Source organism: Sciurus vulgaris, assembly GCF_902686455.1.
Source record: "Sciurus vulgaris genome assembly, chromosome: 1".
Lineage (NCBI taxonomy): Eukaryota > Metazoa > Chordata > Mammalia > Rodentia > Sciuridae > Sciurus > Sciurus vulgaris.
Genome location: NC_136461.1, coordinates 143,137,493 through 143,154,572, shown reverse-complemented (window position 1 = coordinate 143,154,572; position 17,080 = coordinate 143,137,493). Strand labels below are relative to the sequence as shown.

Sequence of the window (17,080 nt, the reverse complement as noted above, 5' to 3'; positions counted from 1 at the left end):
TATTATTAATATTAACCAAATTAGTCCCTTCTCTTGCCGAATCCCCAAACTGTAGCTAGCTCAGTACCATGCCCTGTTCTAGATGAGGCCAGGACTTGTGGAGAATTACAGTCTCTAGTTTTTCTGCCAAAGGCCAGAGTTGTTCAGTACCCATGGTCCATTGTTGATACCTCCTCCCCTTTCCTTTGATGTTCCCAATAACCAGAACTGAGTCCATCTCACTCTTCTTATCAAAGGTTATTCCAGGGTTGTCTAATGTACCCTGAGGCTCAGAGTTCTGGTCTGTTAAGACTTCCAACCTCCAGAGAACAACTGACTCCATGCCCAGATCTGTGGCCAAGCCCTCTGGGCCACTTGTGGTTTGGCCACCATGTTAAAAATGCCCTAAAGGCAAGTCTCGAATTTAAGAAACAACATAGGAAGAATTTGATAATTACAAAAGTAAACTTATTCTTGGTTGTGAGCTTATTTTTTGGAAATTTGGTTCATTCCATTCATGCAATTTGCTTCCCAGCTCCTGGACACTATTTTTGGTAAGTCCCCAACCCAGCTTGATGGTTAAAGTAAGCATGTTTATTTGTGGTTTTTAATAATGCCTTAAGTTTTAACATCTCCTCTCCTTTGGATTTCATAACAAGTATTGTTAATTTTCTTTTCTTGTTTCAAGTTCCCACTGTGGCAAGTAGTGAGAAAATTTATTTAATTAATGTAAAAATATTAATGTAATTATTAGTGTAAACTTAGCTGGCACTGTGGAGCAACTATTTGGTGTAAGGTAGTGTACTAGGTACTGAAACAGCTGTCATAAAATTCCTTTTAATAATTAGTTGGTTATTAATTGGTTAATTTTTTTAAGACAATTTGTGTACTTGTACTTTTTAAAGTAACGAAATGCAGTGAGATCAGATCTCTGAAGTGATAACAGTAGTACTTTCTTTCTTGTCAGGAGATTTTGGAAGCAAGGGAAACAGGTGGCTGTAATCTGTAATAAGTCATCAGCCATTCTTCTTTCCCAATCTCTTCTATGTCCAGTACTAATTAAGTTTTGAATCTCAAGCAGAAACTAATAGCCATAAAAATTACAATAATTATTTGTTAGATTTATAGAACAGTTTTCCTTCTAAGAGCACAAGGCTTTTCTTTTTTCTTTTTATTTCTTTTTATTTATTTTTTTATTATAAACAAATGGGATACATTTTGATTCTCTATACATGGAGTAAAGGCATACTATTTGTGTAATCATAAATTTACACAGGGCAATGTTGTTTGATTCATTCTGCCATTTTTCCCCCTTCCCCCTGACCCCACCCACCCCTCTTTTCCCTCTATACAGTCCTTCCTTCCTCCATTGAGCACAAGGCTTTTAAAACCTAACAGATGTTCCATAAATTCATGACCCCAAATAAGAATCTCAATGAAGCCATTTCTAGATGGTCTCCATATTGCAACCAAGCTTTGTGGACTGGACTGACCTGTGCACAATAGTAAAAGGCTCCTCACTCCATGCCTTCTAGGAATATACTCTTGCAGTGTTGCCTCTAGGAAATGAACTGTATAGCCAATGTGGTTCCATAAATAAAAGCCTTTAAAATTTTTTAAATGGATGAATGTATAACAATCCATCAACAATAAATGCTAAAAGTATACAGCAAATATAATATACAGCCTGGACTTCATTTTTTTTTTTTTTTCTCCCGTATCTCTAAACTGTAAGTCTGTAAAGGTCAGGATTGATACCGGGCTTTGAACTTCTTACAGATTCAATATGGTGACAATGTCAGAGGATTTTGTTTTTCTTATTATTAGCTAGACAGTTTTAAGGCAAGATTGTCTGAACTAGAAACTGGGCTATTTTGGAAGATGCCATTTCTGTTAACTTTATATTTGCACTGGAATTTTTCTGCTATGTAGGATCTGGAAATACAAAGGATCTGTAACGTGCAAAAAATGTCTAAAATGTATGTACTACAAGGCTTTTAGGGAGGACAGCATTATGCCTCTTTCAGCATCACCATCTGGGATGGATTAGTGTTAATGAGTCACTTCATTCTTACATGACACAAAAGCATGAACACCAGTTCCCTTCTCTATTCCCATGAGCGACTCTCAGTCCCATTGGGAAGGACTGACTTGGAAAAACCCTTTACTATAAACAATCAGTCTGTGATTGGTAGACAATCATTCAGTGTGGCAACCCATTAAAACAAATACAAACAAGCATCTAATGGATTTGACACATGGAAAAGTGTTACCTGGTGGACTCCTGCTTGTAGATATCGATGATGTTTTCCACCAGCAGGTTCCTCTGAAGTCCATATACCCCGTGTCTGTCCAGAACCACTTCGTGTCTACAGGAGGGGCAGCGGAATCGGCCCCCTGATGCCACTGTGGTACCTCCTCTTGTGGGCAAGTACGGGTTAGAGGCCTGTTCTTGCCAAGCAAGAAAAGAGGAATTGAGTCATGTCACAGGGAGCTTTCCTGAGACTTATTTTAACTCTCTGTGACTACAAACAACATGGACTTCGACTTGAAGCTTGCCATAAAATAATCTCTCAGGGCCTTGCTGCAAGTGGTCCTGAAACACAGAGCCAGTCCTCATCCACAGGCATCTGCAACGTATCAGTCAGCATGAGGATTTTCCACCCAAGGTTTCGTCATCAAAATTTCAGCCAGAAATACCAATTTTCGTGTCTTTTGACTTTGAAACACATTCAATGATTTTGTTAAAAACACATGTGATTCTTAGAATTAAAACACAACTAGATTTGGGAGTAAGGAAGAAGTTGGCAGCCAAGCACAAAAGAAATTATTCAAATAAATTGGAAAATAAATGCTGTCCCATTAAAGTTTTCTAAAGGAATCAACATCAATATGAAGGACTTGATTTGGAGAGGAGGGAATCTTTTGCACCCCCAAATCCCAAACAAGCCTACCTGGAAAATGTCGCTGGCACACTTTCGGCACAGGTTGTGCTGACAAGGGAGAATGACCACAGGCTTTGTGAACATCTCCAGGCAGATGGGACAGATAAGTTGCTTCTCCAAGTTATCCATGGTCTGTTGCTCTTTGGAAAAAGACTTGTAATTCAGAGATGCACTCATCTCCTGGCCGTCCCAGAGCGCACTGCCAGGGAAAGGCTGCTCCAAATGGCTTCAGCAAGTGTTTCCTGGAAATAATTCCAAGGACTGTATGATCAAGTGTCCTTTATGTTTCTCTTGGTGGAGGACATTGTTTCAGGCTCTGGTTCAAAGTGGATCCAGAGCTGTTTTTAGCAGTCCAGTGTCACGTGACCGTGGGCTGACTTGTCCATATAAGCCAGTGACAGGAGGATGGATTCTGACAGGTGACAGAGAGCAGGAGTCAACATTCTTGTCCCTGGGAGTGAAGAGAGTGGGTGGGAAGAAGGATTACAAACCCCATTTAGACAGGGGTGGCGAGGGGAAGGAGGTAGAAGCTGACAGTTGTCAACAACAAATGCAAATGTGCATGCCTGGCCCCTGAGACATGCCTCCCTGAGCACTCAGGAATAACTTGGTGACAGGTTTCTCCAGGAAGGGCAGAATGTGACCCAAGAGTCTAACTGTACAATGAACACCATTTCTGTCTTGAGAGATCCAGAACTGAGTCAAGGAAAGTAGCCTGACAGTACCTGCTTGGGAATAAACAAAACACGTCTTGAACATTATTATCCTGGCTTCACGAAGGTATACATCTAAAAAGACTTGATTAATATTAAATCTTTCACCTTTGCCAGGGTCGTGATTGGGGAAAAATTTGAATTTAAAAGCTGAATTTGGGCCAGGTACAGTGGTGTATGCCTGTAATCCCAGCAGCTTGGGAGGCTGAGGTAGAAGGATCCTGAATTCAAAGCCAGTCTCAGCAATTTAGTGAAGCCCTCAGTGAGACTCTGTCTCTAATAAAATATTTTAAAAGGATTGGGGTTAAGCACCAGTGGTTAAGTACCCCTGAGTTCAATCCCGAGTACCAAAAAGAAAAAAAAAAAAAAAGAAAAGAAAGAAAAAAAGCTTAATTCAAATCCTTTCACCATAAAGATGTCTACAAAATTGAAAAAAAAACAAAACAAAAACAAAACTCAACACCAGTTCATGATCCAACTTAAAAAACAAACAAAACTCCAATATCTCTTTTCCATGTTGCTTTCCCTCCTCCCTAACCCTCTTTTATCCTATACCCTCACCCCTATACACATCCAAAAACACACAAAAAAATTTACATTCTTTAAAAATTTAAATTTAATTTATGACAATAATCTGTAGTGGTGTAGTAGCTGGCCTGTGGCTAGCAGAACCATGATTTCCTTTGGCCATGTGTCAGGGGCCAGATATTAGTGCCATCTACAACTGAAATGAACATACAGTCCTTCTGTACCTCTCTTGGATCTGCTTTTACTTGTGCATCTGCCCCTTCCTCTCAGGTGATATTTAAAATGAGACCTTTCCTGGACATTTCTGATATTCTTGATCTACTCTTGAGTTAAAAATATAGATTCTAACATTTGCCAGAATTTTGTGAAACAACTGGTTAACTGTATTGTATTTGACATTTTAAAATGAGATTAAAGACTAAAAGAAAAATTCATGTCTGCTTTTACATGATGAATTTGTATCCCATTACTCTTTGATTTTAAAAACCCCAAATAAGGAACACATTTTGTTAACAATCCCTAGTGTACTTAATTATCAGTAAAGGTAGGTCATTATAACTGGTTATGTGTGGACTTAGTGCTGTGTGCACTGAGCGTTTATTGATGATCTAGTAATAAGCTCTATTACCTAATAATACATTATATGTATTCATAAACACTTCAGGGATCTTGGGATGATTCTTTTAATACTTTCAATATTTATTTAGCAACTTATTTAGTGAAGAAGGGGAACTGATGATATTTTTTACTGATTTACATCTGGTCACCTAGACTAGGCAGCTAATTCTGTTTGTCATTACTTTAACTATGGAGGTCTGAGCACAATATATGAGATATTTTTTTAGGGAAGAAGAAGTTTCTATTGTAAAAGTATAAGACCTTGCAATCTAAGGGAAAACACTTGTATTAACCAGGGTTCTCCAGAGGACTAGAACAAATAAAATGTATATATAATTATAAGAGGGGATCTATTAGATTAAACTATAGGGTCAAAGGCTGAATGGTTTCACAATGGCCACCTGCAGGATGAAGAGCTTGGTCCAAGAAGTTGGAAGCCTCAGAACAAGAGAGACAAATGATGCTGTCTGAGGCTGAAGGCCTGGAAACTCCTGGAGACTAGCTGGTACAAATCCATGTTCAAAGGCTGAAGATTCTGATGTCCTGGGATGATGGCAACAGCAAAACTCACACCTGCTCAAGAAGAGTCAAACTCGCATGACCACATGTAGTTTTTGTTCCATCCAGGCCCCCTAGTCTCTTGGACTGTGCTTCCCACATTCAGGGTAGGTCTTCCCTACTCAGTTCACTTACCCACATCAATTGTCTCTGACAACACCTTCACAGACACACCCAGCAGTGTGCTTTACCAGTTTTCTGGAACTCTTTCAATCTAGTTGACAATCAAAATTAACCATCTCAAAATTAACTCATCTCTTAAACTAATAGTATAGTTATGAGTTAATTAACAACAGGGATGTGTTCTGAGAAATGTATTGTTAGGCAGTTCTGTCATTGTGTAAATATCACAGAATACTTACAGAAAACTAGATGGTATAACCTCCTGCACACTAAGGTTATCACTTATTATTGACAATCTAAACATAAGCTCTGTTACCTAATAATAAGTCACCACAAACCTGAACAGCAAGCTATTGTACTGAACACTAAGCAATTGTAACACAATGGTAGTCATACATATATATAAGCATATCTAAATATTAAAAAGGTACAGTGAAAAATGGTATAAAAGAAACTTACTATAACTTTATTTCATATACTTTTTAAGTTTTTTAACTTTTTGACTCTTTTGTAATAACTATTAAACCCAAACACATATACACAAATATACACAAAAATATTTTTGTAAACTTATTCTGTAAGATTTTTCTATTTGTAATTTTAGTTTTTAAATGCTTTTGTTAAAAATTAACACATTAGCCTAGATTTCTTTACACAGCATCACCATTAACATGTGTGTAATGTTTTGTGCAGAACATTATGACAGCTAAGACATGACTAGGCAAAATAGTCTCATGGGACCACTGCTATGTATGCAGTTGGTCCATCATTGACTGAAAAGTTGTAATGCAGCACATAACTGTACATTGCAGCAGAGCCTATTCTTATAGAAAGAAGTCATTCCTTCAAAAAACATTCATCAAATATTTACCAGGTGTCTCCATTGTGCAAGGCTATGGGGATCAAAAGATAAAACAAGTCACAAGCCATGTTCTCAAGATGCTGAACCTGAGATAAGATATGCATCTATAGAACCATAATTCAAAACAAAATGTGATAAAGAGCTACAGACTTTTAGAGTGGGAGGAATGAGGGTAGCGTCATGGGTGAGAGTAGCTTGTGAATAGATCCACTGAGGAACTTGAACAGATGGACATGTAGCTAGGTGAGACCCAGGTGAGGCTTTCCAGGTAAGACAGAACAAGCAGAAGCATGGAGGTGCAGGTGTGCAGGGGGTCTCGGAGGATATGGCAGTTTAGGCTGGAGTGCAGAGCACATTACTGATACGTTGTCAGGCTGTGAATTCTGGACTAAAGAGTTTCTAACACTTAATAAATTAGACATCAGGAAGTCATTAAGAGCTTCTCACAGGTACACTTCTTTAAGTGTGTTGGCTAGGTTAATCTTGCAGTGGTGAAAGGGACAGATGAAGAGTGAGGGTAACCTGGCTAAAGACCAGATTGGAAAGTGATAGTCCAGGTGAAAGGTCATAAAGCTCTAGCATGGGGTGACGGCACTGGGGAAGGAAAGGAGGAAATGGACTCTGAGGTTGTTATGAAAGTTGAATCCACAGAGATGACTCAGAAGTCTTGAGTGTGAGCAACCAGTGACGAAGTGGGGAGGGCTACAGAGTGAGTCAGGAGACAGGCTTCTCTCTGGCCTCTGTCCACCTTACTTTGTGGTCTAGGGAAAGTGGCCTTGTCTTGCTGGATTTCAGTTCTCTCATCTACAAGTGATTGGGGTTCATAACTAGCTCAGCAGCATCTTTAGGAGAAAAATCTGAAACAGTATTTCTTTTGATGCTGAAAATCCCCAATTCCATTATTTGATGTTTCTTCTTTCCCTCTGCCTTCCGCTTTTTCCTAGAATTGTCATTGAAGGCTGTACACAAAGTAAGCAGAACTCCCATAGAAATGTGAGTCAAGTCAGGGAATAATACCCACTTTCCCTTCCTCATTCTCTTTTTTACATCTCTTGTTCCTTCCTCCTCTCAGAGACCAGTGATCTATGGGGTAGCTATGTGGGTTGGGAGTGGGACACAGAAAGTGTTGGTACTAGGGCAGAGCCAGAACATTTTAGCCTACTCCTAAATCATTCAGAGTCCAGGAGATAGAGACCACTGTAAGTGAATTGGATTTAAGACATCTTCAGGGTTCTGGGATTTAGAGTGGACTTGAGTCTCCTCAGTCATGAAAACCAGCATGGTTTCCTGGAGGTATCTTGGACTATGAAGAAGGGGTGCACTGTTCCCTCCCCTTCTCCACCCTCACTCTCACCACACACATTAGGACAGGGCTTGAAACCATAGGGAGCAATTCCGGAGTCCACCAATCTGGGGCAGGAGCATGTTTAGACACACTGAGAAACTGAAGCAAAACCATCACTGCCCTTCTCCAACAGCTTCCCATTTCTCCAGAGAAGTCTGGGGGAAATAACATGGGTCCCCAAGAAACTGAGTAGGCACCCAAGAGTGGATTTGGTATTAAGAGATGACAACAGGGATTTTGACATTTTTTCAACCTCTAACCTCCAGACCAAATGGAAGCAGGTTTCAGGGGTCAGAGGCAGGAATGACATGGAGGTCTGTGATCCTTCTGACACTACTTACCTGGATCTAGACCAAACTTCACAAAGTAAGGACACCACATAACCGCCTTCGCTTTAAACTCCACCTGCAAACTCAGGGGTCCCCAGGTCCCTGGCAGTTCTGACCCAAGAGTGACAGAGAACTAAGAAAAGCATTAAAATTATGATAACAATTTTATTAAGAGAGAGATAGAGAAATACAAATTAGGACCAGGCCAAAGAAGAAAAGTATAGGATAAGGTCTGGCTGGGGGTTGCCAAATACGAACTCCTGTGTCCTCCCCTACTGGAGTTGGCATACATCACCCTTTTGGCACAGGATATGTAACGATAAAACAGGTACTGCTAACCAGGGAAGCTTACCCAAGCTTCTGTGTCCAGAGCTTTTATCTGGGCTTTATGAAGCAGAAATGATTGATTAAATCATTGGTCATGTGACTGAATTCAGTCTTCAGCCCTTCTTCCCTTCCTGGAGGTTGGGTTGAGACTACATAGCTAAAAACCCCAACAGGCTTATCAACGGTTGCTCTTTCTGTCCTGATTGGCCCCCTCCTGAGTCATCTTATTAGCCTAAATTATTGGGGCCCACAGTGAATAACACAGAGACATGCTTATCACTTAGGAAATTTTAAGAATTTAGAGGCTCCCTCCCAGGAACTTAGGATGAAGGCCAGCCAAATTCTTTATTACATAATAAAACATTAGTGTGTTTTTATCTCAGACAGGGAGAAAGGGGGATTCTAAAATTACTTTTACTTTTATATCAGCACAACAGATAAAATAAACATGTATTGAGTACCAATTGCTTTGTATAATAGCTCTGCGTAATAGGTATTATTACTGCCATGGAGCCAGCTGTGGTTGAACAAAGTAGTTGTCCAGAGTCATATGATTGCTAAGTTGTGACGCACACTCAAAGACCCATATGATTACAGAGTCCATGGTTTCACCCCTCAAGCTGTTCTACTCCCACGAACTAGAATAGCATTGTCCATTAAAATTGTCTGCAATGAGCTGGGCATGGTGGTGCACACCTGTAATCCCAGTGACTCTGGAGGCTGAAAAAGGAGGATCCTAGGTTCTTCAAGGTCAGTCCCAGCAACTTAGCAAGACTCTGTCTTAAAATAAAAAATAAAAATAAAAAAAGAATTGGGGACATGGCTCAGTGGTAAAGATATAGCTCAGTTCCCAGGACATAAAAAAAAAAGTCTGCCATAATAGAAATGTTCTATATCTGTGGTGTTCAACCTCTAGTCACAAATGGCTACTGAGTACTTAGAATGTATACTGTGCAACTCTGGAACTGAATTTGAAACTTTATTTAATTTAAACTTATATTTAAATGATCTCATGTGGTAGTTAGTACCATATTGAACAATCAGGTCTGGAGCATGCAATATAAAAAAATTGGGGAGGAAATTAAAATGCATGTGAAAGATTCTCCAACAGGAACTGGATTTCCTTTTTTGGTGGATTCTGTACTATAGCTAGGGTGATATGAACCCCCACTCGCCCCAGAATGTCTAGAAGACCAAAGTAAACTTTTTATCCCAACTTTCAAAATAGTTCTGAGTATTCTGGAGATATAAGACATTAGAAAAGGAATCAGTGTCAGGGGTGCTAGTTTCTTGAAGATTCTAGAACATCCTTGGCATTTCATTTACTCATGTTCTCTTTTGTCTCTTTAGCACAAATAATTGCAAATCCAGATGCTAGAAAAGAATAGAGCTTTGCTCAACAAATATGTTGATCAAATAAAATAGGATTTATGGCCGGATGGAGGATGGAGCTGAAGGAAATTAAAAAGATACTGCTTATAGAAAGTGGTAAAGCAGATAGAGGACAAACCTAGTGGGAGAGAAAATAATAGGAATTACAAGGTTAACCTTGCTTCTGGCTCAACCTCTAAGGTACAGAAGAAGGAGAATTCTTGATTTCTTGTAGCCAACATAAGAAAGTTGGTGACTGACGAAATCAGTAAAACATGGAGATGTGCATGTGCAGGCATAGAGTTGAGGACTGCAAAAGAAGGAGGGTTAGAAAGATTGAAACACTAAGGCATTAGCAGTCTAAGACTTCAGATCAATTCCAGCATAAATTAAATTTCTTGGAAATTGTTTTAATCCCATGCCAAAACAAAGAGCCAACTCTTAATCTTGTGCAAGCTAGGTCCTCTCAAATATGTAAGATTATTAATTCTTTTTTGCAATACCCATCCATCCATACAACTACCCAACCATCTAGCCATTCACTTGCCCATCCATCCATCCATCCATCCATCCATCCATCCATCCATCTATCCACCTATCCATCCTTTGATAAGTGAGAGCACCATATAAGGTCAGTGGTGAAGTTTAGATGAGCTGGTTGGTGTTCTAGGCAGCAGGCTCTGTTTATTGGTTCTGCCAGATACAATGTATTTGGCAAAAGACATGTAGGTGTATAATGCTATTTATTTTGGTATCCTAGAGCTCAAGGTATGCTTCAGAAAAGCACTTTCTAATCACTAGTTGTCTTGAGAATTTGCCTCCATGTAACTTTTAAAGATATTGGGGGCGGGGGGAACATCTCCAGTAAAAGGATCCGTGTCATCTCCTTATGTCATTTCACGTATACAATATTTAACATTTTCCTCTTACTTCATTGTCAATCTTTACAATTTAATTGTCTCTCTGGAAATAGGCAACTTGCATATATGATTTTAAATTTTTTCATGAAAACCCACAGAGAAATGAACTAACTTGAAAAGAACATAATAGAAGCTAACACTATGTGGCATTTATTCCATTAGTTTGCAAACTTCTGGTTCTTTTAGCTTTTTTTGTTTCATCTTGATAATTGCTTCTGCTTCAAATCTGTTGTTTATAAATTTTACTTCATCATAAAGATCTCTGAGGAACTGTTAGAAAACTAACATACTGTACTTTCCTCTGAACATTTATTGACATAATTCAAGTGCTAGAAATAAACAGAAGAGTTCCAAGAAGTAGCAAATACTTTATAGCCTAAGGTTCTTCCAATGGTGCCTATGTGAAGTCCTCACCTGGTCTTCAGGGCCTCCTGAGCTCCACCCTAACCACAACCCATCTCCCACTTCCCCTACACCCCAGTGTTCTAATTGACTTCTCTGAATTCGCTCTTGCCTTTTGCAACTCATTTCCTGCACATCACTCCTATTTAAATCCCAGGAATGTTCGCATCTCTCCTATGAAAAACACATTAATCACGATGAGTCCTAAGGCCTGACATGATCTGTCCCTGCCTATCTCTCCAATCTGCACTGTCCATAGAAATAAGACGTGACAAAAATGAGTCATATTTATGAAAAGCTACATTAAAAAAGCGAAAAAGAAACAAGTGAAAAAGAACCTAGGGGGGCTTTACCACTGACCCACATGCCCAGCCCATTTTATTTCTTATTTCTAGACAGGATCTTAAGCTAAATTGCTGAGGATCTTGCTAAATTGCTGAGGCTGGCCTTGAACTTGCAATCCTCATACCCGAGTATCCTGAGTTGCTGGGATTACAGGTGTGCACCACCACACCCTTCTTAGTCTTTTATTATTAAATCTAATGTTAGCTGTATGTTTTTTGTGGATACCTTTATTAGACTGATGAAATTCCCCTCCCTTCCAAGTTTGCTGACAGTTTTTAAAATCAGGGATAGATGTCTAATTTGGTCAAATGTTTCTTTTGTCTGTTTAATACGGTGAATTACATTGATTTTTGAAAAGTTAAACCTGTCTTGTATTCCTGAAATAAATTCCACTTGGTAATAATGTATTTTCCTTTTTACGTATTGTTGAATTTAATTAGCTAAATTTTTGTTAAGAACATTTGCATCTCTGTTCATGAAGGGTATTGTTATACGGTTTTCTTTTCCTGTGATGTTTTTGCCTGGTTTTGATATCATGGTAAAGTTGCTTCATAGAAATGAGTTGGGAAATACTCCTTAAATTTTCTAGAAGAATTTATATATAATTGGTATTATTTCTTCCTTAAATGCTCAGTAGAATTCACTGCTGAAGCCATCGGGGTCTGGTGTTTTCTTTATAAGAAAAATAAATGCATTAATACATGTAAAGTTCCTAGAACTGTGTTTGGCTTATAGGAAATGCTGAATAAATATTAGCTGTTAATTATCTACTTATTATCATCTGCATTTTACAAATGAGGAAACTGAAGCAACCAGGATTTCAAATATTAGCTATTAATATTTTCATCTATATGTCCAGTTAAAGAAAAGGAAATGTGCAGGGTCTGGTGGTACACTCCACTGCAGCTCAGGAATCTGAGGCAGGAGGATGATGAGTTCAAAGCCAGCCTCAGCAACTTAGTGAGGCACTAAGCAACTCAGTGAGACCCTGCCTCTAGATAAGAGGGTGGGGACATGGCTCAGTGGTTAAGTGCTCCTGAGTTCATCCCTGGTACCAAAAAAAAAAGTGTGTGTGTGTGTGTGTGTGTGTGTGTGTGTGTATTTTGGAAAAATTAGAAAATATTTTGAAATTTTAGGGAAGAAAAAAGATCACCTCTATTAACATTTTTATGCATTTTCCAATCTTTTCTAATTTATGTTTGTTTATATTGTTATTATTATTTCTATTATTCTGTAATACTTTGTTTAGCATTCAATTATTAACATTTTCTATGTCCATACAAATTCTTAATAAATATAATTTAAATGACCACACATTTCTATTATATGGTCTTACCATAATGTATTTAACCATCATTTTGTATTTTTATGATTTTTTCCCTACTTTCTTTGCAGAGCAAAGCCAAGCACCTCTTTCCTGCACTTCCATATGTACTTACATAAACATCAATACAAACTCTCAAAATAATTCCTCCAGGCCTTCACTGTAAGTATGGTTTGCTTGCCAGGTTCTACCTTCCCTTCTTCCCTTCTCCCTCTCTTTCCTTTTTCCCCCTTCCCCTCCCTTCTTTTCTTTCTTCCACACTGATAACATCTAATGCTTACTATGTGCCAGGCACTGTATTAAGAGCTTTATAAATGATATCTTAATAAAAATAAGTATCCTTATCATCATCCCTATTTAACACATGAGGAAACTGAAGCAACTAAGAGGTCAAGCAGCTTGTCCAAGGTCATGCAGTAGGGAGCTGCAAAGCCAAGACAGGTCATCAGGTTCCACAGCCCACATGACTAACCACTATGCTTATTGTCTCCTGATTTGTACCTTTGAACTTTTTAACCTGATTCCCATCCCCCACCTGGGCTGCTGACCCTGAGAGGTTTCAGTTCTGTCCCATATCACCTGCATATATGTGTGTCCTCCATAGAGAGGTCCTGGTACTATTTCTTCCTATTCCTTTGACTTATCCATTTCTTGTTTGTTTGTTTGTTTTTTTGTTTGTTTGTTTTTTCCATCAATTACAAGTAAAAGGATTCTTTTTCTTACTTTGTAAATGTGTTTTCGTGAACATGATATATTTTAAGTGATTCATACATTCAATTAAAACCTTTCTGAAAAATAAGGAGATAGAATTGGAAAGATAGAAAAATAAAGATAAAGCAAAAAACCATGGCAGTTTATATACATCGGTAGCAAAAAAGTATACAAGTTGCCCAGGACCTTAAAATATACAAGAGTAAAGAATCATCATTTCTTTTTACCATTATTACCTTTAAAAAGGATAATTCTACCGTTGTCAACAAGATTTATGTTTTGTGTTGTGACTTCAATAGTTCTTTAGTGACTCTATTCTAGGAAATAAGGATAAGGAGAATTATTACCAGAAAGATCTTCCCATGTATTCTGTTCAATCGCTGAATCTTTCTGGGGGTTGTGTGTATGTCTGTCTGCTTTAGTTGTTTTTCAACAAAACCGTACTCAAGAGGAGCCCTAAATAGAACTTTTATTCCAGTTACTTCTTTTTCAGTGCTGATCTCTAACTCTCCACCATTACTTTCCAGGAGGACACTGGCATTAGACCTTCCAAAAGCAAACCGTCACTTCCTGACTTCTCCACATGCAAGCCTTGCTTTAGCCTGCTCACTCGCCTCTGCCTAACAGGCTAGTCAAGTAGTCAGTGTTCCCTTCCAAGTTGTTCCCTGATTGTTTTTTCGTATGTGGGTTTCCCCTAACTACCCGCAGTGCTGACATCAAACACAAATCACAAAGCAGCTGAAGTAGCAATAATACCTATTGCTACTTCAATCTGTCACCATTTGTGAACGAAAAATAACCAATTTCGTTAATTTCCCAAGGAAAATGGATCTACTTTTTTTTGTTTCTTCCTTTTTTTTAAATTTGATGGCTAAACTATCAACAGCCATCGACCCGTGTCTGGGATGTTTTACAGAGCAGTAACCTCAAGCTTACCTTACCTTTCACTTGCCTGAGGTCTGACTTTCTGCTCGAGTTCAGACTGATAGCGAATTGAATGAAAAACTACCGGATGGGACCAGGAAGAAAACTGGAGGATGCGGGCATCGATCCCGCTACCTCTCGCATGCTAAGCGAGCGCTCTACCATTTGAGCTAATCCCCCACCGCTGGGCACTGCTGGTTATCTGTTCCTCTAGAGAAGGGACACAGCAATGAGACGTGAAGATAATTTTCTTAAAAACCACTTTTAATCTTGTCTAGTAACTGAAACCAAAGTAACAAAAGCACACTGCCCCTCCTTCGAGCCGGAGTCGAACCAGCGACCTAAGGATGGCCACAGAAATGCAACCTACAGTCCTCCGCTCTACCAGCTGAGCTATCGAAGGGAGCGGGCAGCTTGCCGGTCGGCTCGTTCCCATAACATTGCCTCACTTTCTAGACTCCGAGCGTTGTGCGCCCTGTCTTCCTGATTCCCAGGGTCCGGGAGTACAAGACCTCTCTTCCCACCCACTTCCCACCTCCTCGCGGCAGCCTGAGTGGGCCCCCGCGTGGCTGATGCTACCCCGGGCTTAGGAAAAGTCTCTTCTGCCTGGGACTTGGGCGCCGTGGCTCCTTTTTGGGACTCGGTGGCTCGGGAAACGCAGAGACGGTTAAAGAACTAGCACAAGGCCACCACCACAGCCGCACTTTGAAACTAACTGGCCCGAGCGCGTCCTCGCTCTGGGATCGCAAAAGGTCACACACGTGGCGTGCCACAGACCCAAGGTGGAGCCAAAGTGCTCCCGTTTGTTGGAGTGCCATTACTGACCGAGGGGGGGGGGGGTGTTGAAAAGGGGCTGCCATAGGAGGCCGGCAAAAAAAACAAAACACACCAGTCTCCTTCGAGCCGGAATCGAACCAGCGACCTAAGGATGTCTCTTGCGAGGAAATCGGCTACAGTCCTCCGCTCTACCAGCTGAGCTATCGAAGGGACAAGAGCGCTGGGCGCGCCCCCTGAGATTCAACACTTAGGAGTCAGGAACGCCCTCGTGGTTGGCTGAGGAGGGTATGAGCATGCGCACTTCGAGGAGCAAGGGGACGGAGTACGCGCCCGGGTGAGGTTATACGCGTGCGCAAGAAGACAGCCCGGTCCCCGTTCTGCCCCGCCCCTCTCTGGCTTGGTTGCGAGTGACCCGGGAAAGGGCCCTAACCGGGTGTCCGGGGTCCGCTGTGCCTAGACTCTGCGACTCCACTGCCTGCTTGTCACAGTCTTCCTTTGCTAGCCTATGTTGCCCATCTGGGTAACTGTGAGGTGTCGCCTTACTACAGTGTCATTCCGAAGGCCCTTTCAGACAGCCTTATGTAGAGGGCCAGTGGCGCAATGGATAACGCGTCTGACTACGGATCAGAAGATTGTAGGTTCGACTCCTGCCTGGCTCGCTCTTTTTGTCACTTCAGTTTTTAAAACCAGAGTTATTACTTCCCCCTGACCACCCCAAACCACAGATGGCACAGTAGTTAGATCTTAGCAATGTAAGCCTCACTTAGATCCCAGAGAGCCTTGGCTCGCGTTGCATTGGCTGCCCTGGTGATTTCCAAGGCCCCGGGCTAGGCTGGCTGTACGCGCGCGGCTTCTGGAAACCGACTGCCCCACGCAGAGCTGATGAAATCCCAGCGTTGCTTAAGACTCGGCTCAGATCCTCGGCTTTTGTAAATTATTTTAAGACATCACAATCGAAAAGTCACTAAAGAAGACCTCTCTCCTCTGACACTGCAGGGAGGCAGGCAGGGGAGAGTTAAGGGTACTTAAAATTTCCTTTTGATCCTGTTCTTACATTTAATTTTCACAAAAGATATTCCCTCCTAGATAGGCCTGAAATCCTGTTACGTTGGCCTGGTTTTGTAAAGTCATAGTCAAAGAGGGTCAGTAAATTGTTAGTGGCTCGTGGCCATTCTTCTGTGATATTCTGCAGACTTTAGCTCTTAGCCCTACATAAAAACTTTCTAATGATTGTTCCTTTAAGCAAGGTAGCATGATACTGGTTTGATTAAACTAAGTTTCTATATTGAAGTTATTATTTTAATCTTATTTGTAGAGGAGGATTTGCAACTATTTGTTAAATCTCCTGATAAGGTAGCAATTCCCCAAAATAAAAGTTTTAAGGAAATGTGAGTACAGTAAGAATAATGTGAAGTTAGGAAAAAAAAAAGTGATTAATTTTATAAAGTGGGAATGCAGTTTCCTTAAGGTGCTTAAACTTGGTCAAAAGAAACTAAAATGTAAGGAGAAGGGCAAGTACAGACAATTTAGACAAAATGATGGTTTTCATTTATGTTTCCTAGTGAACCTATTTGCCAATTTTGCATGTAACACGCTGAGGTATCTTTAAAATTATATAGTGTTTCTCAAGAGTTAAGAAAAAAAAATTACCTCCGTGGGATTTGGGGGAGATAGGTTACACTCCTCCAAGTTCATGGACAGAACCAAATAAATTAGGTTAAGAGGAAAGATCCTTTGTCTTAGTCCTACCTTTTCCCATTTTACAATGGTGGTAAGCAAGGCATTTATTATCTGCAGCGGTCACAGTCATGACCATCATCGCAGGATGGCAGAAACCATCACCCCTTGCTATGTCCCCTTCTTCTACAGCCAGACTAAGTAACAGATTTCAAGACTCTTGAATTTCAAGACTTCTTTCATGATTTCTGGCTCTTTTACTTGTGGCAAAAATCCATACAGAGCTAGTATAAGCAAGAAAG

At 40.2% G+C, this 17,080-nt stretch overlaps 1 protein-coding gene across 10 annotated transcripts in view; it reads right to left on the bottom strand.

The window, feature by feature from the left end:
• Positions 1-3,270, bottom strand: part of TRIM55 (tripartite motif containing 55) — a 46,866-nt gene extending 43,596 nt beyond the window's left edge. For 2 of the 10 annotated variants that reach the window (XM_079102320.1, XM_079102316.1), the window contains exons 1-2: positions 2,934-3,269; positions 2,253-2,425 (exon numbers count right to left, since the gene is read on the bottom strand). In XM_079102320.1, coding sequence (XP_078958446.1) covers positions 2,253-2,425; positions 2,934-3,101 — 341 coding nt within the window. In that variant the 5' untranslated portion in view covers positions 3,102-3,269. Of the gene's footprint in view, positions 1-2,252; positions 2,426-2,933 lie in introns of all 10 variants that reach the window. The other 8 variants (XM_079102314.1, XM_079102315.1, XM_079102318.1 and 5 more) reach the window with 6 other exon arrangements.
• Between the last annotated feature and the right edge of the window lie 13,810 nt (positions 3,271-17,080).